General features: G+C 49.0%; 1 protein-coding gene across 4 annotated transcripts in view; it reads right to left on the bottom strand.

Moving 5' to 3' along the window:
* Spns3 (sphingolipid transporter 3) overlaps positions 1–22598 on the bottom strand; it is a 54806-nt gene extending 32208 nt beyond the window's left edge. Inside the window, exons 1-8 of one of the 4 annotated variants that reach the window (XM_008767857.4) lie at positions 22002–22598; positions 17393–17458; positions 9979–10115; positions 8811–8962; positions 8141–8207; positions 7006–7154; positions 6346–6498; positions 884–1073 (exon numbers count right to left, since the gene is read on the bottom strand). In XM_008767857.4, the coding sequence (XP_008766079.1) occupies positions 884–1073; positions 6346–6498; positions 7006–7154; positions 8141–8207; positions 8811–8962; positions 9979–10115; positions 17393–17458; positions 22002–22212 (1125 nt within the window). In that variant the 5' untranslated portion in view covers positions 22213–22598. The remainder of the gene's footprint in view (positions 1–883; positions 1074–6345; positions 6499–7005; positions 7155–8140; positions 8208–8810; positions 8963–9978; positions 10116–17392; positions 17459–22001) is intronic. The other 3 variants (XM_006246786.5, XM_063269633.1, NM_001109035.1) reach the window with 3 other exon arrangements.
* Between the last annotated feature and the right edge of the window lie 2322 nt (positions 22599–24920).

The raw sequence follows: 24920 nt of genomic DNA on the forward strand, positions 1-24920 counted from the left end.
AGGAGCTTGAGCACACCAGGGGTCTTCTCTTCAGGGCAATTTTCTGGACCTAAGTAACAGCCTGACTCAGAGGCAGAGAGGAAGCTGTGATTTAAGTTGAACCAGACTTCTTAGTTCTCAAATGTGACTGGCCACAACAGTCACCAGGACTGGTTAGAATACAGAAAAATCATCACCAATTTACTCTCTGAGACTGGTCAACTCAGTGGGCCTGAGGTCTATGGACAAGGGTACTGTGCCCAGCTCCCAGGGCCGAAGCTGCTATTATCCTCACGGAAATAGCAAGCCCTTCCCACTTGACAGGACAGGAATGGGGTAGGTGGGCAGGAACAGTGAATTAATTGGGACAGGGTGCTTGATAGTTTGGAAACACTTTGGAGGTGAACTCTGACTGCAGAAAGAAAGATTTCAGACACACGGAAGAGGAACAGTGCCCTTTGTGAACAGACACTAGCAAAATCCCAGGCCGAATGTGGAACACAGGAGGGACCGGAATAGGGACCAGGGTCTGGAAAGCTTATATTGGCCATAAGTGTCCTTCAAGCAAGGTTTGCATCAGCCATGACCAAACTTCCTCATCCAGAACTTGGGGAACATTCCTCCTAGGTTCACAGCACAGCCGAGGACAACTACCCCTATCTCTATCCAGATTGTCGGTCTGGAGTCCAGAGGGACTCAGTCCAGAGCCGGAAAGGAGCTTGGGAAGGAATCTGGCCCCTGCCTGTTTGCTAGGGAGCTCTCTGTGAGCCTCTGTGTACTTCCTGGGAAATGGAGCTGGAGAGGTAACCTGGAAGGAGTGGTCAGTGCAAATAGCACCAAGACACAGGTGTGCACCGATGTCCTCAAGGGCTTCCCACCCACTCCCAGAGGGGACCTCACTTACATAGGAGGCCAGGAGGGTCCGTGAGGCCAAGATGAGAGCCAGGTAGAGGCAAGGAGCTGTGGCAAACAGACTAGAAGCACAGATGAGGGGCTCAGCCCTGGGGTTCACCTTCTTGTACTTTCTTGAGGCCTCTGCTCCCAGCATGACACCAATAATACCAGTTGCCACGGTCAATGCCCCAAAAATCAGGCTGATAGGAAAGAGCAGAGAGGACTGGGTCAGACCTGCATCCCATCCCTGCCTCTGGGCCAGGTTACCTAACCCAGTTACATCATCTGGTACCATGCAGCAGGAAACAAGCCCAGAACTGTAGCTAAAAAGCCAATGCCCATTAACCTTGTAGGAATCTCCACCCAGGAACATCCACAGTTACCGTCTCTCTCTTTCTACTCTAAAAGCCCCACTCAGAAATCTTCATTTTAGGGTCCCACCCATCCTCATTGCTTAGATGACTGACTTCCGTGATTCATAGCTCTTGTGTGAGCATTACATATATTCACCATTTTTGTTGTTAATTTGGGGATTTGTTTGTTTGTTTGTTGAGATAGGCTCTTGCTATGACTTGACTAGCCTAGGAACTCACTTGTAGACCAGGCTGGCCTCTAACTCACAGAGATCCACCTGCCTCTGCCTCCTGAATGCTGGAATCAAGGTGTGCATCACTGTGCCTACACATTCCCTGTTCAATCACATCTCTCTGCACCCTGGCTCCACATCCCTTCCAAGCATCACCTACAGCATTACCTTTCCCACCCACTCTTGTACCTACTTCAACACCATCTGGCTCTGATGGAGACTCTCTCTACACGGGCCCTCAGAAAGTGCTTCTTAAGACACGATGGACTATGCTCCTAACCACACTGGGACCAAGTCCTCCAGTCGCTCTCAAACACCAGCTCCCTGGTCCTCGGGCCCCAGCTCTGCTCTTTTCCCCTGCCCCCTACACCTGCGCGTGCTTCCATTCGTGCATCTGGAACACTCTGTGGGAGCTTTCTTGTTTCCTTGCTTGCTTCTTTCTAAGCTTTCCAAACTCCTACTCAATCCACACGACTCCCACAAATACCCCCTCACTGGGGACACTGCTCCCTGTTCCCAGGCTGACTGCTTTATTTCCATCGGTCCCTGTGGCACTATCCGCCCCTGCAGATTCCTCAAAAGCAGTGACCACCAGGTTTGGTTTCCTTCCTTCTCTCTGTGCTGGGATTACAGAGCTGAGAACACACCTAATTCATGTTAAGCAAATGAACTCTGATTTCCTCCCAGGATTCCCAGATGGAGAGATGCAAGGCTGAGAACGGAGAAGGCCAGTATCAGACAGCTACTAGACACAGAGCCAGGATCCACAGACACCATCCTCCTCCTACTCCGTTCAAGTTTTTTTAAAAAAAAAAGAGTTCCAAGGTCTCACTGAGACAGTGACTGCTGTGGACTCTGACAGCTAAATCCAACAAGGCTCTCCCAGCCCTCCAGTGGCTCTCTGGTGTCCTCTTTACAAGCCCCTGCCCAATATGACGGCCCTATAGGACTGGTCCTGCTGACCTGTAGCCTCCTCTCTCAGTCTCTCATCCCCTTTGCACAAATGACAGAGTTCTCTGAGCCGCTCTCATGATTTCTGGCCAGCCTCTCTGCCTTGCTCTCTCTCATCCCCTTTGCACAAATGACAGAGTTCTCTGAGCCGCTCTCATGATTTCTGGCCAGCCTCTCTGCTTTGCTCTGCGCTATTCTCTGGAACTCTGTGGCCCCAACACATACTTGTCTCTCCTGGTCATATCATTTCTCAGACACAAAAATTACAGTTATGTGAAATGGCCAGGGCCCGACTACTACCCCCAAGGGGGCTGAGGAGGACGCCTCAGCCAGTTAAGTGCTTTGCTACTCAAGCACAAAGACCTCAGTTCAATCCCCAGCATTAGCATACATGACAGACATGATGATGTCACGCATTTGCCGCTGAGCCATCTCTCCAGCCCCGATGTCATGCATTTATAATCCCAGCACTGGGGAAGCAGAGAGGGGCAGATCAGTGAGGTTTTCTGGCCAGCCAGCCCAGTCTAGAAATCAAGGTGGACAGCTCCTGAGCTGTGACCCTGAGGTTAACTCTTGACCTCCATATACACACATGCACCCACATTCAGGGAAAGAATGTGACATGTGGGCTGGCAAGACGGCCCAGCAGGTAAAGGGACTTGCTGCCAAGCTTAGTAATCTAAGTTTGATCCTCATGACTCACGAGATGGAAAGAGAGGAGAGAAATGACTACAGCAAGTTGTTCTCAAGTCTCCACATACATATCAGCACAGTAACAGGTTTTTTTTATTGTATTTTATTTTTATCTTATGGGTATGGGTGTTTTGCCTGCATTATGCACTCCAATCTCTGGAACCTTCTAAGGAAGAACATACTTTGCAGATATTAGGACCTAGCCTAGAATGACCACCGTCCCTTAGTCAGGTAAGCCCTGAAAGTAGTCACTGGGGTGACCTCCATCCCAGAAAGAAGCGGTGTATTGTGTGCCCTTAAAGGCAGAGGTTAGAGAGCTGTGGCCAAGAAAGGCTTCCACCCACAAGGACCTAGGAGAGCCAAATGTCCACAGAACTCTAAGGGGACATGACCCTGCAGACACCTTGATTTGGGCCCACTGGAAGCTCCACCTCCAAAATCACAACACTAATTTCTGGGCTTTTTGCTTTTGTTTTCTGAGACACGGTTACTCTGTGTGCAGCCCTGGCTGTCTTGAAACTCTCTCTGTAGACCAGGCTGGCCTTGAACTCAGAGATCTGCCAGCCTTTACCTCCCAAGTGCTGGGATTAAAGGGGTGCACACCACTGTCCAGCAATTTCTGTTTTTTTTAAATTGGGTCTTTTTTTTTAGGACTGGGTCTGGAACCCAGAGCATCCACTCTATCAGATCAAATGCCCTTTTCTTTTCTTTCTTTCTGTTTTTGTTTTTTGTTGTTGTTGTTGTTTGATTGTTTGTTTTTGTAGACCCTGTGCTAGCCTCATACTCCCTATATTGCTGAGTATGACCTTGAGCCATATATATATATATGCATATATATACACATATATATCATAAGTATCTATGTATGTGTGTATATGTATGTATGTGTGTATGTATGTATGTGTGTATGTATGTATGTATGTGTGTGTATGTGTGTGTGTGTGTGTGTATGTGTGTGTGTGTATGTGTGTGTGTGTGTGTGTGTGTGTGTGTGTGTGTGTGTGTGTGTATGTGGTACCATAGTGCACAAGTGAAGGTCAGGGGACAACTTGTGGGAGTCGGTTCTCTCCTTCCACTTTGTAGGTTTTCGGGTCATCAGTCTTGATGGCACGTGCCTTTCCTCACTGAGCCATCTTGCAGGCTTCACCCTTGAAATTCCGGATCCTCTTGCCTCCTCCTCCCAAGTGCTAGGATTAAAGGCGTGAGCCACTGTGCTGACTTTGTGCAATTCTGGAATTGAATGCAGGGCCTCATGCCCTCTAGGAAAGCTCTCTACTCCTGAGTCACATCCCCAGCCCAGGCCCATATTTCTGGTTTTTTTTTTTTTTTAGATCATTAAGTGTGGGGCCATTTATTGTATTAAACACAAGAAACAAATAACATCCACCAGTTTCTCACACAGATGTGTGAAGGGGAATCAAACCAGAGTGGAAACTGAGCAGAGAGGAAACTGTCTTTGCATCCAGAGAGGACAATGACTCAGGGGAACAAAGGCAAACCTCGCATCTCCATGTATTTATTCAGAAGATTTCCCTGAGCACCTCCTGTACACCAGAAATCCCTGCCAGCTGGGGTGCAGGGTGTGTGTGTGTGTGTGTGTGTGTGTGTGATGTGCAAGTCATTGACAGCACCAGGCAGTCTTCAATGGCAACAGGCCAGGAGGCTTCAGAGCAGCAGAAGCTTTAGACAGATTTAAGCCCTGACTACTGCTTGTTAACTGTATGGACTTAGACGCGTCACTTGACCTATATGATCTTCCATCTCGTTTGTAATTCAGGGACAATGTGAAAGCCTTCAGTGTAAAACGTTTGGCATTAGGCCTGAAGCAGACATTTGGAGCTGGAGGAGTGATAGAGCCCTTGACTAAAATCGGCCAGTGAGAGGCTGAGAGTGTCCCTCATTAGTGGAGCATTTACCTAGAATTCACCACAAAGAGCACATGAGGCCTTGGGTTCAACCCTCAGGATGGCAAAGTAAACAAGTTTAATAACGATAAGAAAAAGGAAGGAAACTATGGCAGATGTGCCACTGGGGCAGAAGCACAGGTATCCTAGAAACCACGCACGCTCCCTCTGGGCACCAGGGAGTACAACTGAGTCAAAAAAAAAGGTGGCTGGAGAAGAGGAAGCAGATGCTGGTGTGACCAACAAAGCGCCCAGGAGGGGGGAAGATAGAGCTTTAGAAGTCCAAGGAGGGCCTGCAGAGAAATGCTCAGTGTTTAATAGCACGGGCTGCTCTTGCAGTGGACCAGATTCTCAGCATCCACATGACCAATCACAAACATCTGTAACACCAGTTCTGGGAGTCTGATGCCCTCTTCTGGCCTCCTCAGGCACTGTATGCTTGTGGTGTACAGATAAACAAGCTAGCAAAATACCCATATACAGAAATTTTAATTTAAAAGTCCAAGAAATCAGCCAGGCAAGATCAAAGACAACGGGGTTGGGGATTTAGCTCAGTGGTAAAGCGCTTGCCTAGCAAACGCAAGGCCCTGGGTTCGGTCCCCAGCTCCGGAAAAAAAGAAGAAAAAAAAAAGATCAAAGACAACAACAACAACAACAAATACAGGACAGAGAGCATGTCACCAGGGGTGGGAGCAAGGACTTGGGGTATCAAGGAGGAGAGGAAACAAGGGAGGTAGGCCTAGATGTTATTGACTCCCATCAGAAGAGGCTTAGAGAACCTGGCAAGAGGTGGTAGGGCTAGCAGAGGAGTGCAGCAGAGCCACAGGACTGGCCAGGCAGGAAGTGAAATGACATCCCTAGGAGAGAGTGAGACCCTTCCCTCCCATCTACCAGCAAATCTTCTGGGTGTCTAGATGCACTTATAAGGCAGAGAAAAAATGAACACATCCCAAACATCCCTAAATGAGACACATGAAGAATCTTTCCAGTGCCTCAATTTGCAATCTAAAAAATGGGGTGACCTCACAGAATGACTTGGGGCTCCTGGAAGAACAAAGGGTAATCATCCCCTGAAGCCACACGGAAGCCTCATATCCTTTCTCCCTTTGATGCCTTCTGAACCCCCTCAATACCCACAAAAGTAGGAAGATAGGGATTCCAGCACCCAGAAAAGTCAAGGGAGATGTCTGTGGCCACACACAATGGCAGGCTCATTCAAAGTTCCTTAGATCCAAAGCTCAGCCGTTTTCACAGATTGCCTGAAAGACTGAACCCAGGCTCAAAGCCTCCTGAGAACTGTCCCATGAACCAGGCCAGTGCCCTCCAGACTGTCCTCACCTGTCCTGGCTGTGGCACTGCTCTTGGAAGCAGGGAAGCTGTAGGCCATGGACCACGCGAGCTTCAAACAGAAACTTGGGTGCCCAGAAGCCCAGAGCTCCAGTCACAAACGCTATGGCTGTCACTCCAAGGGTTGAAAACACAAAACTCCAGCTGCAAGAGAAAGTGTCCTGGCTGAGGTCAAGATAGGACCAGGACTGCAAGTGCCTGAGCAGCACTGCCCCAGGCATGCAGGGTTCAGCCTTCCTAACGATCCAAGCTCCCTCGTGTCCCAGGCTGCGGTGTTCATGAGGCCTAAGAGTACAGTGAGGCCTGCTTCCCTTTGAGACCTGAGACAGGGGCTGATGTTGCTCTTGTGGAACCTGAAGAGGTGGTCAACAAACTCCAGCAGCCTAGGGTAGCAGGAGGGGCTGGAAAAAGACATCCACTGGATAAAGGAACACAGCGCAAGGCTCACACAGCCTGCCCTGCTCTCAGCCACACTTCTGCCACATCCAGAGGGGACCAAGTCACAAAGAAGCATTTCAGTTAGAGAGTGGAGCTCACAGAAGGAAGAGGGCCATGGACAATCAGACAACCATGGAGTCAGAGATGGAGGTTGGAGTCGTTGGACCAGACAGGGGTTTCTTGGGCCTCGAAATGGAGTCCAGGGACACTTACTTTCTCCCCAAGTATCTGACATCCTCATACCAGCTGCTCCTCGGAGCCCTCACAGGCACTTCTCCCTGTTTCTCAGCTGCTCCTCGGGGTAGGTCTGGAACCAGCAAGATGAGCAGAGCCAAGGCCACAGCATCCAAGCAGGGCATGATCTAGGGAAGGAAGGCCGTGGGGCCAGCACCAAAATCTACTACAGCCTAAGAGACAGGAGATGACTGGCCACTGGGTCTGACCTCTAGTCTCACCTTGGCTCTCAGGTGCTGACTATATGTAGAGCTGTCCATAGAGCTTGCCCTCACTCTTACAGAGACCGTATAGCCTCTCTAATCAGTCTGATTTCCTTAGTACCCAATTATCGTCCCCCTGCCCAGTCCGTACTCTCCTCTACTGAGAGCAGGGAGCCTAAGGTGATTGGAACTGGGACTCAGACCACAAGCCCTTTTCTTGGCTCAGGCTTCCACTTGCCACACCAGTTCCACCCTGTCACCCTCCCCTGTCCCCCCTGCCCATAGGACATGGATCTCACTACATAGTCTGGGGCAGCTTCACGCAGCTCAGAACACCGGAAGGCTCCTGTTCAAGGCAAATCAGGCCAGATTCCTTGAAGCCTTCTCCTGCCTCAGGCTTCTATCTCTGCCTTCCATGACAGTTCAGCAGAGGTCTGCATGCAGGACCAAGCTCCAGGCCCCTCTGCCACTCAGTTCCTCTTCTGAGCGGTCCGTAAACCAAGGGCTGCCCAGGTATGTTCCCAGTTATCCTGACTCCACTTCCAAGTCTCCCCAGATGCCAATTCTTAATGCTGTTCAGAGCCTGGCCTGGCCTGGAACTTTCTCCTTCTTGCCCATAATCCTTAAGAGTCCATAGGTAGCTTTAACTTTTACAACAAGGGAAGCTGAGGCCCCAAACCAGAAGACAATTTGTTTGAGGCCACACAGCCAAAAAACTGAGCAGCTGGAATTTGACCTCAAGGTCACAATTTCCATAGCCCATGTTTCCCATGAGGCCACAATTTGACAGCAACAAACACCCCCCCCCCATGGCGCCAGGTACTATGCCAAGTGGCTAAGGCCACAGGAGACTGGAAAGTCCCAGTCAGCCCAGGGGGTAAGTGTAGGGACAAAAAGGAAGTGAAACTCACTCGGAGGGCCCAACGCCAGTTCCCTGTCAGCTCCGCCACAGTTGATCCCAGCACATAGCCCAGACCACTGCAACAGTGGGCAAGAGAGACAGTAGTGAGGGATAGAAGGCAGGGCCCAGGGAGACAGTTCTCTGCAGCCGCTGAGCCCATCCCCTGAAAAAGGTTCAGTTTTATGTTGCCCTTGGTCTGACCCCTAGTGACCCCTGGCTCCTAGCCCAGACCCTAGGCCATTCCCACCATATAAGGATGGGCATATCCTACCACCAACCCCACCCCCTAGTGTCCAAAGCCCAGCCCAGATTCAGTCAGGAAAAGAGGGTCAGAGCTCAGGGGCCTCCCTGTAGGGCTGTGAAGCACACTTCCTCACTAGTCTCCCAGAGCTGCCCTCCCCAGTGGCCCACACTGTCTCTTCTCACTCTTCCAGGAGTGTGCTGAGAGTCAGGAGCAGTCATCATCGCTAACCTCCCATAGCCCATTGAGGGGCAGCACTGTTCCCATGGATTCAGCCAAGGAAACAGGCTCAGAGACACAGTGATAGGGAGGGAAAGAGCAATGGCAGAAGATCCCAGCCCTCCTGGTTTGATCTCTCCTATGCTCAGCACAGCTCCTGTTCTGATTCCTTCAGCCTCAGTTTACCTCTTGGGGAAGTGGGTCCAGGAGTGATACCAACCTTCCAACAGGGATGAAGATGTAAAAGACAGCCAGTGCACAGGTCCGCTGGTCCTTCACGAAGAGGTCACCCAGGACGGTGGGTGCAATGGTGGAATAGCTTGCTGCCCCGGTACCCACGATCCCCCGGGACAGGAAGAAGAGCCAGGAATACTGGATAAGCCAACACAAGACCATGTTGAGATCCAGAGATCTCCCATGGGATGAAGGTCCAGGGGGCCTAAAAGGGACCTTATGACAAAAGCCCATAGGGAAGGAGGCACAAGCCAGGACTGCAAGTGTCCCTCCTCTCCCAACCCCAGATGCCCAAAGTCACATGGGTAACCTTACTGGTGTTTCTAGCCACTGCTTGCCCAGACCCACAGTGGAACCCTTCCTCTGGGTCTCTTTGCAGTCAGGACAGTTTCCTAAAACGGTACCTATTACACCAACTTCCCCCAGCCCCCACAGAGCCCACCAGAGTGGGAAGTGAAGTGGAAGGCCAGAAAGCTCCTGGTCAAGAAAGTCTAACAGGTTGAATGTAATGGTGCCTGCCTTTAATCACAAGACTCAAGAGGCAGACAGATGTCTGTGAGTTTGAGGCCAGCTTTACTCTACAAAGCAAGACAGCCAGAGCTACACAGAGAAACTCTGTCTCCAGAAAAAAGGGGGTGGGGGTGGGGGAGAACGTCTAAAGGACTAGGTAGACATCACGGTGGTACATGCCTCATGCCTTTGGTTTTAGTACCTGGTAGGTGAGATAGGCAGGTTTCTGCTTAGTCCAAGACCAGCTTCTTCTAGTTTGAATATACCAACCCAGCCAGAGCTACACAGTGAGACACTGTCTTAAAAACAACAGCAGGGCATAGTGGCACACACCTTAAATTCAATGCTCGGGAGGCAGAAGCAGGCAGGTCTCTGTGAGTTTGAGACCAGCTTAGTCTACATAGTGCCTTCCAGGACAGCCAGTGCTATAGAGAGACCCTGTCTCAGAAAAATTAAAACAGAGACAACAAAGCACATCTAATGGCCTCTCTACTCAGGCTTAGAGGCCGTACCACAGGCTCCCCTCCTGCACTGGCAGTACAGTCCCTGAGCTGGCTTGGGCCAGAAGGAAGCTCCGAGACAGCTGGATCAGGGAGGAAGCAGATGAGGAAGGTCCAGGGACTGGGCGGGGATGTGGACCCTACCTGGTAGGAGATGAAGGAGCTGGAGAGCCCAGCCCCCGACCACAGCAGGACCCCGAAGCTCAGTATGGCCTTGCGGCTGTATCGGTCACCCAGGTAGCCAAACACAGGTGCAGACACCAGCAGGCAGCCGATGAAGACTGAAGGAGACACACAAGAGGCAGCCTGGAACCTCCAAGAGGGTGGCTGGGCAGACAGCCCTACTGGCTCAAGGAAGAGGCCTGGCGAAGATGCCACAAGCTGGCACCTTGGCACTGGGCCCAGAACACAAGAAAGAAGAGATATAAAGTTGTCTTATACTCCCAGTCCATCATACAGTCCATAGCCCAGAGTACAGCACTGCCTCATCTTGCTGTGTGGCCTCTGAGCATGTCTTGGGAAGCTGACATTCTCCCTCAGTCTTCATAAAGGGACATAGAGCCACCACACGGAGTGAATGCCAGTCTTCTGGATTTGCAAGAATACATGGCTTCTGTGAGGTTGGGTATGGGAATTGATCTGACTTGTCATTCACACATCTTTTGCTAGGGAAGGGGATAGGGACCAGCAGAGGGGAACCTGAAATAAGCACATAGACTCCAAACCAGAGAGGGTGCAGGAGGCTGTGGAGGAGCTGGTGTGCCTTGGTACGTGCCTAAACCAAGATCTCCTGAATCTCAGGATGGCCTTGAACTTGTTATCTGGCCAAGGATAACCTTGAGCTTAATGTCGGGGTCCAGCCTCGGCACAGGATTGGAGTTCTCAGACTACTTTTCAGGTACAAACTGACAGGCAATTTTTCAAGGCTTAAAGCTTCTCTCTCTCTCTCTCTCTCTCTCTCTCTCTCTCTCTCTCTCTCTCTCTCTCTCTCTCTCTCAGATTGAGGCTGCACACATTCTTCATTCTCCTGTGCCCTCTGCTTTTCTCCTGTGCACTTTTCTCTTCTCGAACTCCCACACCCCTACGCACCTCTGTGCATTCCCCTTTCACTCACACACACACACACACACACACACACACCTCACATACCACACACACACCACACAAACACCACACACACTCTCCTTTCACACACACACACTTCACACACACCTCACACACACACACTCACACACACACACCTCACACACCACACACACACACACCACACAAACACCACACACACACACACACACACTTTTCACATGCACCTGACATTCTCTCTTCACTCACTCTTCACATTCTCTCTCACTCTCTTGCTCTCTCTACCATGCACACACCCACACACACTCTCTCTTCTCACACTGTCTCTCTCACACTCTCTCCACTCACTCGACATTCACCTCACTCTCACCTCACTCGCTCTCCACTCACTCTCTTGCCTTTTTCTTGCCCCAGTCTTTTATTGATACTCCAGAAGCAGGTAGAAAAAAAGACATTGTATAATCATTGCCAAATCAAATTCAAAAGAATAACCACATCCCACAAAGAACTAAGAATTACAATTGTTCCCCAAAGTTTCAAGCTTCCCCTTCCCAGGCCTGTGGCCAAAATAATAATTGCAAACTTATTATTATTTAAAGTTTAACTTTTGACTTATTATACTTCAGAGCTCAGAGCTCTGGGGTCAGCTACTTGCATTTTCCTGTGAATCTCTAATGATAAATGACATGGGCAAAGCTGCCAGGCAGTCCAGAAAGAATCAAGTTAACCCTTAACTCAGTAATTCCACTAGCTTTCTATTTCTGCATATTGCACACAATGACTCTCCTAAGGGTCCCAGTGTTTTGACGTAGTTTTACTAGTATATAATTTTATGCATTCTATACTTCCTTATCCAGGTACCACTCTTAAACATTGTGCAAAACTTATTTCATAACTTCAATAGTTTTTTTTTCCTTTCTCAGGGTCCCAATGTTGGCTCTAATTCATTTTCTAATAATTTCTTCAAACTTTCTTTGCAAGTCAAGCATTAATCTGGAACTACCATTGTGCAGTTATTACATTGTTTCCGAGATGAGAACACACAGCTTGTACCTGGACCATTAGGACTGTGCTGTGCTGTGCCCCATGCCTCAATTTTTAATTGTTTAAGAATCATCACATCAAGGAACATCTAGTTTCACAGAATTCACCAGAGCAGAAGGAAAAAGAAATAGGAAAGTCAGATATAATAGAATAATTATGCACACCAAGCCCAACTGAAAAGTAGTCATGCCAAATAAGATCTATACAGCCATTATCCAGGGCTAAGGTCAGGAGAAATGGGAACAACTGTTTTTTACAAAGAGCTGCTGCAGGCTACGGAGATGTCTCCATCCTGGCTTACTGTAGGCAGTCTCTTATTTCAGATGGCAGGTCCCCTGGAGGGATGTGTCCCCTGCTTCTCAGGGTCCCAGATACCATCAAGGAGCTACTGCCAGCTTCTGAGATGTCTCCATCCCAGCCTGCTCCGGGCAGTCCCTGTCATAGTATGCTGTCTGCAGCAGCTTCTGATCCTCCCATCTCTACCTCTTGATTGCCGGTGCTAAAGTGTGCCACCACGCCCTGCTTGTAGACAGTGCTGAAGATAGAACCCAGGGCTTTGTACATCCTATGCAAGCACCCTACCAAGAGAACCACATCTCCAGCCCTTCTGTACCATATCAAGCCAGGTGTGGTGCATGCTTGTAATTCCAGGACTCGGGAAGCTGAGACAAAAGGACCGAAAGTTCAAGGGCAACCTGAGTTGCCTTGTCCCAAAACCACAAAAACAAGGGGCCAGCTGAACCTAAAGACCTGAGTTTGATCCTCAGAGCCTAAGCGGTGAAGGGACAAAAGCAGCTGCAAACTATGCTGTAACTCTACACACACTATGTCTTATGCATGCGTGCGCGCGTGCGCACACACACACACACACACACACACACACACACTCACTCACTCACACACTAAATGTAATAAAAATATGTTATGGTTTGTATAAGCTTGGCCCAGGAAGTGGTATTATTAGAAAGAGTGGCCCTGCTGCAGTAGGTGTGTCTAAGTAGGGTGGGCTTTAAGACCCACCTAGCTGCCTGCAGGAGAGTATTCTGCTGGCAGCCTTCAGATGAAGATGTAGAACTCTCAGCAACTCCTACAGCATGCTTACCTGGATGCTGCCATGCTCCCACCTTGATGACTGAACCTCTGAACCTGTAAGCCAGCCCCAACTAAATGTGGTCCCTATAAGAGTTGCCTTGGTCATGGTGTCTGTTCACCACAGTAAAACTAACTAAGACAAAATGTTTCTCTTAAATTTTTAAAACTTCTATTATTATGAGTGCATGGGTATTTTCCCTGCCTGCATGTATGTGTGCCTCATGTATGCAATGTCCTTGAAGGCCATTGTGTGGGATCCCCTGGAACTGAAGTTACAGATGGCCATGTTGTGTTCTGGGGATACAACATGTGTCCTCTGGAAGAGCAGCCAATGCCTTTAACCAATAAATCATCGTTCCAGCCTATCACAGCATTTGTAAAGGCTGAACCTAAACAAGGCGAGGCATTTATTATGTTGTGTTTGCTCTTCTATGAGAATAAAGACCTGGCTCTGGGTTTGCCCAGCATTGTGGCCCATTGATAAACTCAAGCAAGACTTTTGTGTCTAAAATAAAATCTCCTTCTCCCTTGGAGGATGATGGTGAGTCCTGGCCTCCAGGTTGGGAGAGCTAGCAGGTAGACAAATGGGGGCCTGGAACCCCACCCCACCCTTCACCTTATCCACCATCAAAAGGCCAAGACTTTAGAGGACTCTGTCTAACACTGGGTCTTCAGTCACTAATCATAGGTGATTGACAGTTCCTGAGCGCAGTGAAGGCCCAGATCAGGTCCTAGTCCCTCCCACTTTCCCATGACCTGCTGTAAAACTTGGTTAAGCAATATGTAATTGTGGAAATTAGGACACTTTTGACCTATAAAACCAGTAATTTAATATGGTTCAACCTAATACTCCACAGAGAGTGATCTCCGATGTTGATGGTGTTTAAAATTTTAATAGCTACTTCCAAAATAGGGCTCCAGATAGGCTGTATCAATTTACACTTGCATAGAAGTGCATGCTAGAACTCTTGCCACCACTTGATATGAACTAGAATTTCATTTTTGTTGTCTAATAAAAACAAATGTTATCTCACTGATTTTTCTTTGAGACGGGGTCTGAGGCCCATGTAACCTCTTTCTCCCTATGTAGCTGGTAATGACCTTGATTCTTCCTCCTGACTCCAACTCCCAGGGATTGTAGTATACACGACCCTGCATATGTCACTCACCCACACCACCCACCCACACCACCACCCCCATAAACCAACCTGCATATGCCACCCCTATACACCACCCTACATACACTGTCCCTCATACATCCCCCATACACCATCCCATACACACCACCCTCATACATCATCCCCCAAACACCACCCTCAAACACCATTCCCCATACACCACCCCCATTCACTACCCCACACACAGCACTTCCCATGTACCACTCCCCCATACAACCATACACACACACACACACACACACACACACACACACACACACACACACAAGATCCCCCATACATCATCCTCCATACACTACCCCCAGTACTGGCAATGTTTTATTAGTTTTCTTCTGTTAGAGACAGAGTATCCCTATGCAGCCTTGTTTGACTTGGAGCCCACTATGTAGCCAGACTGGCCTCGAACTCATGGCCTCCACAACTGTGTGCCACCAGTTCCAATTCACTGGTGTTAACATAAATCTGTGTTGTTTTCATTCCCTCTAGAACCACTCACTTCTTCATATGCTTCAAGTTGACATTTAAAAACATTTTAGTAGTCAGGTATGACAATGTACATCTGTAGCCTCAGCTTGGAACTACAAGAGTTCAAGGGTTTGTTTTTTTTTTTTTTGTTTTGTTTTTGTTTTTTTTTTTTTTGAGCTGGGGACCGAACCCAGGGCTTTGCGCTTCCTAGGTAAGCGCTCTACCACTGAGCTAAATCCCCAGCCCCTCAAGGGTTTTTTTGTTTTTTGTTTGTTTTGGTGTTTTGTTTTGTTTTGTGGGGTTTGTGTGTGTGTGTGTGTGTGTGTGTGTGTGTGTGTGTGTGTGTGTGTGACAGGGTTTCTCTTTGTAGCTCTGGCTGTCCTGGAACTCACTCTGTAGACTGGGCTGGTCTTGAACTCAGAGATCCACCTGCCTTTGCCTCCTGAGTGCTGAGATTAAAGGTGTGTGCCACTAGCTCCCAGTTCAAGGTCATTCTTGGCTGCACAGTGGTTCAAGGTTGGTGTGAGTTACATGAGACCTTATCTCAAAATAACTGAGTTAATAAAATTTTTCGAAACGTGAATCAGATTACAAGCACTTGTTCTTGCAAAGGACCCAAGTCCAGTTCCCAGCGCCCACATCGGGCAGCTCACGTCTGTAACTCCAGTTCCAGAGGATCCAGTGCCTTCTTCTGACCTCCAGAGGCACCAGGCATGTACATAGCACACAGGCACACATATAAGCAAAACATTCATACACACAGGATAATAATAAATCTCTAAAAATAAAGCAAGGCATGGTGATACACACTGCTAATCCCAGCACTCAGGAGGCAGAGGCAAGAGCATATCCATGAGCTTCAGACTAACAAGCTCAATACAGGCCAGCCAATGACACACAGTGAAAACTTGTCTCAAAAAGCAAAAGAAAGTAAATGTAAATACATTTTAATAAAAAATAAATAAATAAAAACATTTTTATCTGAAGTTCAAGTAGTTAAAAAAAAAATCAATTATATCCATGCTGACCATACACAGACATTCCTCCTTTTTTATTGGGCCCTAAATGAAACACTGTGACAATAACTTATGAAGATCTGTATTAGGTATCCTGAGCCATCTGGAGATGACCTGAATTTAGAGGAAGATGTACTAGGGGAGCTGTAAACATTACGCTTTTTTTTTTTTTAAAGACAAAGTCTCTGTACATAGTCCTAGCTGCTTCAAAACTCACTCTGCACACCAGACTGGCCTCAAAGTCACCTGTCTCTGCTTCCTGGGTGCCTGGATAAAAGGCGTGAGCCGCTGCACCCAGACTCTACTGTTTTATTTTAGACAGGATCTGTCTCACTATGTAATACTGGTTGGCCTAGAACTCATTAAGTAGGCCAGACTGGCCTGGAACTCTTAAGCCTTCTCAGACTGGCAGCAGTAGGGGTCCTGGAACGGATCCCCAGAAGATACTGAAGGATGACTTTATTTCTGTAAACAGAATTTCCATCAAGCACTCTAAGGGGCAGATGGAGTTCAGTTTATAGGAAAGACTGGCTGTGAAACCCAAGTGGGAAAGTCAGCCCTGCTTTGCCAAACTAACCCGTCAAATCAGACTGTGGGGAAACTGGTGACTGGTTTGCCGTCTTTTTACAGTCAAAAGCAGGGTATTAATACCTATCTCAGAGACCAGGATCTCATTTCTGAAGTTGAATTCATAGATAAGTAGCAGACGGTCACGAAAAGAACTGGCTAGATAAGGCTTGGCTCCTTGCCAGAGGTGAGTGGCTCGGTGGGAAGAGTGCAGAGCGTGTCTATGAAGGAGTTCTCTGCACCCCAGGCCTCCCTGCGGAAGCCTTAGCAACTCCCTGTGCATGGTACCCTGAGTTTAACAGAGAGGAGCACATGAATGTGGTGCCTCTTCCCGCTTCAGGCACTAGACAGAGGAGTGTACTGAAGCGGGGGTAGGGGTGCGAGACAACAGCAAAGGGGAGCCACCCTCCAGGTGTGGTTCTTCCAGACTGATCATGTTAGGGAAATGACAGGCAGAATGGAGTAGGTTTCTTAGGACCGTTCGCACAGCCCATAGAAAATCTTCCAGTGTTCCCTGGGGTGGGGGTGGTGTCCTTGCACCTAGTTTGAGAACCTGCTGCAAAACAGCATGACAGTGGATATCTGTAGGGGGACAGGTTCCAGAGAAGACCCTGCACCCACGAGGTGCCATGTGCTGTGACCATGTGTGCCCTTGTGTGTGCATACAAATAGGTCTGCATTCACCCAGGCTTTCATGGAAGGTTAGCCTGTGTTTAATGATCCCATAAACCATCCATTCGAGCTCCCTGGTGCCGCATTAGTAGGTTCTCTGTGGCCTTTCTGAGGCCACCTGAGAACCAAGGTCTTCTGTCTGCCTGTCTATTAGTACCCTTTCAGTCAGATTTCTTAGCTCTGTGAGAGAAAAGCACACACTGGGGTTTCCTGTTTCTCTGTGGAATACTCAGCTGAGCTAAAAGCAGGAAGAGAACCAGGAACACTCAGGAGCTTTTCCCAGCCTGTCTCCCTCGACTGCGTCCTGCAGCTGACTCCAGCTCAAGGGCCTGTTCAACCCCCAGCTGTCTCCTGACAAAGACTCAGGGGCTGGAGCCAGCCACAGAACCCGCCAAACTATGACAAAAGGTTCTCGCTCCAGGTCCAGGACTGGTTCCTTACCTGTCTGCAGCAAACCAGCATGGCTGTCACTGATGTGAAAATACTTCTGGACATCCAGTAACACTCCTGGGGACAAATGGAGAGGGTTATAAGATGGGAAGTAGCCCGACCAAGCTGGCCTCTGAGGCTGCTTCTTCTGAGATTGGGACAGGCCCCAATGAGCAGTACACACAGCACGAGACATGGCAGCTGGGCCAACCACACAGCAACAGCAGCCAAAACCAAAACCAAAACAGAAACATGCCCATGTGGAATACACACAAAAGCCAGGCATGGTACCTCAGCAATCGGGGCTAGAGTGCCAGCGTAGACTTCACAGCCAGCCTAAGTTACGCAACACCCCCACCCTGGTTTAAAAAGTGGGGAGGGGACCGTTTCTGTCCCGATACGCAGACTCCGGCTGCCCAAGATTGTCCAGCATGAATGGGAGTCACAGGGACTGGACAGAGGCAGCTCCCACTTCCAGCATCACAGAAGGGGGAAAAATGATCCCACACAGGACCCTTCAGACTGCCCCTCCCACAGGAAGCCCTACATCCATCCGCTGTTATCTAGCAGCCAGAGAGTAGGAGAGTTTGTTCACTTTGTTTGAGCCTACTCACATAACACACAAGCATACACAACTGTGCATCCTTTTTACCTTAAAAAAAAATCATTGTTATCATCCTGAGGGGGAAAAACAACCTCACCTAGCCCAAGCTGGCCTTAAACTCTCTATGTAGTCAAGGATGACCTTGAACTGCCGATATTCCTGACTATCCCAAGTACTAGGATTACGGGTGTGTGCCAGCACGCTGGTTTTATGGGGTGCTGGGGATAGATCCCAGGGCCCCATGCATGCTGAACAAGCACCGAGTTACACCCTCAGTCGTTTTTCATCTTTTAACAACACCAGATGGTGTAGTCATTGGAGAAAAAGGAAAATATACAAAGTGAGTTAGCAAGAAAAACAGCTCCCTGGAAGTCCTCTGAGCGAACTCATTTTCCATTTTTAGAAGAGTCCCCTTGACCTGTGTCCTGTGACCTTGTCAACCTTGTGGGTAGCCCAAGGGCAAGGATTAATGAAGCCAGCCTCTTATCTCCCAGTCTTTACAACCCTGGTGCTGTTTCCACAGGAGAATCTTAGCTGCCGCATCACTGCCTGGCCCCAACAACAGTCGCCAAGAGTCCCCACATGGTTTCACTTCTCCAAGTCTTCAGTCCTCACAGTGACCACAGCTAGTGGAAGTTCCAAAGGGGAAGTGACATGGCAGGCAGACCTCAGGGTCTCAGAGTCTGACAGCCCTGCTGGGGGCCCCAGAGCAGAAAAAGAACTGGATACAGGTAAGGCTCTGAAGTAACACCCAATAGTAACACAATAACACTTCCTAGCAGCCCTGGCCTTCCTCCCATCCCATTCCTCCAAGCCCCTCAACCCATACTCAGGTTCCTCCTTACCTTCAGCCTGATCCCCTTGGTAGCCTCTGAACTGACCTTTCCAGCTCATCTTGCATCTTTCAAGGTCCCAAATCCTATTATGGTCTCCCATGGTTTTCTCCCATGGTTCCCCACTGCCTGGACCAGAAATTATGAGCTCCCAGGCTGGCATTCAAAAAGCCTGTGATCTTGCGCCAAATACTCCGCTTTCTCCCCCTCTTGACCCTTCCGATCAGCACACTCACCTGCCTTGGTTGACACGTCTCTGATCTCTGTCCTTCCAGTCATCTCAGTCTCCAAGGCCCCGGCCAAATGCTCCCCATGTATGAGTTCTACAGTCATTCATCCTCAGGGATGCCCTGCTGGCACCTCCCCACTCTATCTCACTTCAGACCAAGCTGGGCACATGTTCTGTGCCCCTCTGAGTTCCTCAAAGATACAGCCCTGCTCTGGTAATATCTGCAGACCCCAGACTCCCATTCATTCCACAGAGGCTCCCGGCTACATTACTGATGGCTTTGGTCATGGTCAGCAGTGGCAGTTACTCGCCTAGGCTTCCCAGCCTGCCTGAGCCCCCTCATTTGCACCATTGTTTGCCTCTCTGCCTTGCATGGTCATTATTGATAAGCATCTCTCTGTGCTCTCTAAGTCAGTTGTCCCTGCAGAAGGAACTACATGTCTGAATTTCTCCTGGGTCCTACCAGAGGCTCCTGCTCACAGTGCTCCTGCTCTCAGTGCTCCTTCTCACAGTGCTCCTGCTCTCAGTGCTCCTGCTCTCAGTGCTCCTGCTCTCAGTGCTCCTGCTCTTAGTGCTCCTGCTCTTAGTGCTCCTGCTCTCAGTGCTCCTTCTCACAGTGCTCCTGCTCTCAGTGCTCCTGCTCACAGTGCTCCTGCTCTCAGTGCTCCTGCTCTCAGTGCTCCTGCTCTTAGTGCTCCTGCTCTCAGTGCTCCTGCTCTCAGTGCTCCTTCTCACAGTGCTCCTTCTCACAGTGCTCCTGCTCTTAGTGCTCCTGCTCTTAGTGCTCCTGCTCTCAGTGCTCCTGCTCTTAGTGCTCCTGCTCTCAGTGCTCCTGCTCTCAGTGCTCCTGCTCTCAGTGCTCCTGCTCACAGTGCTCCTGCTCTCAGTGCTCCTGCTCTCAGTGCTCCTTCTCACAGTGCTCCTGCTCACAGTGCTCCTGCTCTCAGTGCTCCTGCTCTCAGTTCTCCTTCTCACAGTGCTCCTGCTCTCAGTGCTCCTGCTCTCAGTGCTCCTGCTCACAGTGCTCCTTCTCTCAGTGCTCCTGCTCTCAGTGCTCCTGCTCTCAGTGCTCCTGCTCACAGTGCTCCTGCTCTCAGTGCTCCTGCTCTCAGTGCTCCTTCTCACAGTGCTCCTGCTCTTAGTGCTCCTGCTCTCAGTGCTCCTTCTCTCATTGTTCCTGCTCTCAGTGCTCCTGCTCTCAGTGCTCAACCTGGAACAAGTGGATGATGAAAAATCGGCTAGGCATGGTAGCACCTGTAATCTCAGCATTTAGGGGACAAAGGCAGGAGGACTGGGAGTTTCAGATCATTTTCAACTACACAGTGAGTTCAAAACCAACCTGGTCTTACTTAAGACCCTGTCTCAAAAACAAACAAAGAAAAGAGGCTGGGGACCTCGGTTAGTTAGTAGAGTGCTTACCCAGCATGCACAAAGACCCTGGGTTCAATCCCTAGAACTTCATAAACCATTGTGGTGGCAAACCTGCAATCTTAGCCCTAGGGAGGTGAAGGCAGGCACATCAGTAGTTCAAGATTATCTTTAGTTACATAGTGAGTTTGAGTCTAGTCTGAGCTACATGAGGCCCTGCCTCCAAAAAGAAATGAGGGCTGGCAAGAGGGCTCAGTTTGTGAAGGCGCTTGCTGATCAAGCTCGGAAACCTCAGTTCAACCTCTGAAAGTCAGATGAAGGTGGAAGAGCACGCACACACGGGCACACACATACACAAACAGGCACACACGGGCACACACGGGCACACACATACACAAACAGGCACACACGGGCACACACGGGCACACACAGGCAAACACAGGTACACACACATATACACACACAGGCACACACATACACAAACAGGCACACACGGGCACACACGGGCACACACATACACAAACAGGCACACACGGGCACACACGGGCACACACAGGCACACACGGGCACACACATACACAAACAGGCACACACGGGCACACATGGGCACACACAGGCACACACAGGCAAACACAGGTACACACACATATACACACACAGGCACACACATACACAAATGGGCACACACGGGCACACACAGGCAAACACAGGCACACACAGGCAAACACAGGTACACACACATATACACACACAGGCACACACAGGCACACACGGGCACACACACATACACACACATATACACACATACACACATACACACACAGGCACACACAGGCACACACACATACACACACACAGGCACACACAGGCACACACGGGCACAAACGGGCACACACGGGCACACATGGGCACACAGGCACACACAGGCACACACAGGCACACACATACACACACACAGGCACACACACATACACACATACAGGCACACATACATACACACACACATACACACACACACGCACACACACACGCACGTGTGCACACACATCCTTACACACTGCTTTGTTTTTTTTTAAAGAAAGGGCTGAGTATGAACTGATGAAGGGATGAATGGGGGACCAGATGAGAAAAGCAAGCAGAGCCCAGTCACAAAGGAGTGTGCAAGTGAGAGACAGAACAGCAGGTTGTACCCTGTCTCCTACAAGAAGAAAGGCAAACTGTGCAAGGTAGGCCAGCAGCCGGCTGCCCCAGAAACAGTGCAGGGAGAGCCATTCTCACTTGGGAGCTGGGCCAAGCTGCCCTGCCTTCCATAACCTTGCCTGCAGCTCTCTCCTTATCCCAATGCCTTTGCTCCAGAGCACAATCCCATCTACTTACTAGCACCCCTGCGCCGACACACATTGTGCCCCCACTCTGGCTTGAGACCATTCAGAAGAGGCTGGAGACCACTCACTGGGGTGAAACCACCAGAGATGTGCTCCTAGAGAAGAAAGTGTTGGGAAGAAAGCCACCAAGGATACACAGTCGTGGGGTTGTAGAATGGGGATTACTGAAGCGGCTGCCCCAGGCTACCCCTCCCATCCTCACCTGGGATGATGAACCAGTTCATGTAGTTCAGAAGGTTGACGTAACAGAGAACAGCTGCAGCCAAGTACGCTCTCCAGCGGGGCAGGCTCCAGGAGGCAGATGTGGAGGGAGGCAGACAGTTACCTGAAGCCAAGGCCCCATACTGCCCACCTGGACTCAGGCTCTGGCTCTGTGGCCCTCCTGTCTGAGGTTTGATACACTCTCTGGACATTTTCAGCAGTGCCAGATGCAACTTCTCTGTCAGAACGGGTGCCGAACTAAGCTACATCGGCTTGGCACCAAGTCACTTCCTGCAGGCTCCCAGCCTCTCAACCTCAAAAGGCTGCTCTTTTAACTGTCAGACACCTTATCGCAGGTTCCTGCTGAGCACAGTGCAGCCACACTGGTGGGATTTCATCACTCTCAGCCTCCTAGCCCTGCTGGGGGAAGAGGGTCTTGCATTGGTGATTGGATAACTCTGTGGTCCCTCAATCTAGCCTATGGCTGCAGCAACTGCAGTGAGGAAGAGAAGCTCCTGGGACAGGAAATGAGAGGAGTGTCTCCAAGCCTTGCTCACTGCAAACTGCCCTGCCTATGCAAGGGGGAGATGAGCTGTGAGCATGGCCCTGAACCAGGTCAGATAGAGGAGGGTAGGTGTTGGCCAGGATGGTAAGGAAATTGCACAAAGGAGCAAGATAACAGAGGGAGCTGGAGACATAGGGACAGCTTATATAAAACTAACCCATGGGGACTGGTGAGATGGCTCAGCCTGAGAAAGTACCACCAAGCCTGCTGACATATGTTTATCCCCAGAGCCCATATGGTGGAAGGGCAGAACTCTACAAAGTTGTCTTCTGACCTCCAAACATAACGTGCACCAAGGCACACAAGTTCATGCGTGGGTACAGGAGTGATCCCTGTCTCTCTGTCTCTCTGTGTGTCTGTGTCTGTCTGTCTGTCTGTCTGTCTGTCTCTCTCTCTCACACACACACACACATACACACACACACACACACACACATACATACACATGCACACGCTTTCACTCACACCCATACAAACATAAAATAAATAAATTTCATCAACAGGGAATAAGTCTAGGGAAATGTTTTCAAGGGAGCTTTAGAAATTGATCACCAGTAGCAAAGGTAGAAAAAAATAACTAGATCGAATCCACAAAGCCATCAGTGGTGACCCACACCTGTAATCCCAGCACTTGGGAGGTGGAGGCAAGATTATCAGGAGTTCAAGACCATCCCTAGCTACATAGTGAGTTTAAGGCCAGCCTGGGCTACATGAGACCATATCTCAAAACAAAAGCACATTAAGAAAGAGTAACTATACAGGCCAGTGAGATGGCTCAGCAGGTAAAGGCACTTGCTGTGTAAGGCTGACAACCCAAGTTCGATCCCAAGCCCAGGTAGAGATGGAAAGAGAACTAATTCCACAAAGTTGTCCTCTGAGCTCTAGACATGTGCCATGGTACACGTCTCCACACACATCATGTACACACACACACACCACACACACACACACACACACACACACACACACACTTTTGAAATAATATATATACATATATATACATAATATATATATATTATTTCAAAAGTGTATGACAGTCAGGCATAATGGTCCATGCATTTAATCCCATTAATGCTTGGAAACATTAGCAGGCACATGTCTGTGAATTTGAAGCCATACATACACAGAGAGGTCCAAGTCAGTCAAGTCTACATAGTGAAAAGACACTGTCTCTGGGGGTGGGGGGAGGAGACTATAACAAGAGATCAGACAACTTTCTTCAAGTATCAAGATTGCCATTTATTGGACTGGAGAGATGACTCAGCAGTTAAAAGCACTGACTGCTTTTCCAGAAGTCCTGAGTTCAAATCCCAGCAACCACATGGTGGCTCACATCCATCTATAATAAGATCTGATGCCCTCTTCTGGTATGTCTGAAGACAGCTACATTGTACTCATATAAATAAAATAAATAAATCTTTAAAAAAAAAAAGATAGCCATTTAGACAGATGATATTGGGTGTCACCAAGTAAGAAATCCAGGACATGTCACATTGCAAGATTCCAGATTGATAAACATATATCATAGAGAGCTGTCTGCTTTACCTCTCTCGAGTACTAAAATTAAAGGCATGTGCCAACACACCGGCTAAAAAGTGTGTGTGGGGGGGGGGGGTAAGGAGGGAGGCTGTGACCACCACTACCCATGTGGAGTTCATGGTGGAGGTTAGAGGACAACTTTCAGGAGTCAATGTTCTTCCACTTCGGGATGCAGGGATCAAACTCAGGTGGTCAGGCTTACACTGCAAACACCTTTTACCCGCTGAGCCATCTCGACATCCTGCACAATCCAAATTTAATAATAAGAAAAAAAACTTAGACAAACTCAAACTAATTTTTAAAAACACTTTTTTGGGGGGTTGGGGATTTAGCTCAGTGGTAGAGCGCTTGCCTAGCAAGCACAAGGCCCTGGGTTCGGTCCCCAGCTCCGAAAAAAAAAGAAAAAAAAACAACACTTTTTTTTTGCTTTGTTTTGTTTTTTAAAACAGTCACAGGCTGGGAATATGGCTCAGTGATTAAAAGCACGTTTCTACCAAAGGACCTGGGTTTAATTCCTAGCACCTACGTGAAGGCTCACAACCGTCTATAGCTCTAGTTCTGTGAGAACAGACACTCCCTTCTGACTTCTGTGTGCACCAAGAAGACATATGGTACGCAGACATACATGTGAGCAAAGCACTCATACACATTAAATAGAATACATAAATCTAAAAGAAATAAAGTCTCCCTATATAGTGAGGGCTGGCCTCGAACTCATAGCAGTTGTCTGTTTCCCAAATATTGGGATTGTAAGAGTGCACACCACAGACAGTTTAGTAACCTTTACTGTGAACTCCACATGTGTAGTGGTGATCA

Source organism: Rattus norvegicus, chromosome 10 (assembly GCF_036323735.1).
Source record: "Rattus norvegicus strain BN/NHsdMcwi chromosome 10, GRCr8, whole genome shotgun sequence".
NCBI classification, from domain to species: Eukaryota; Metazoa; Chordata; class Mammalia; order Rodentia; family Muridae; genus Rattus; species Rattus norvegicus.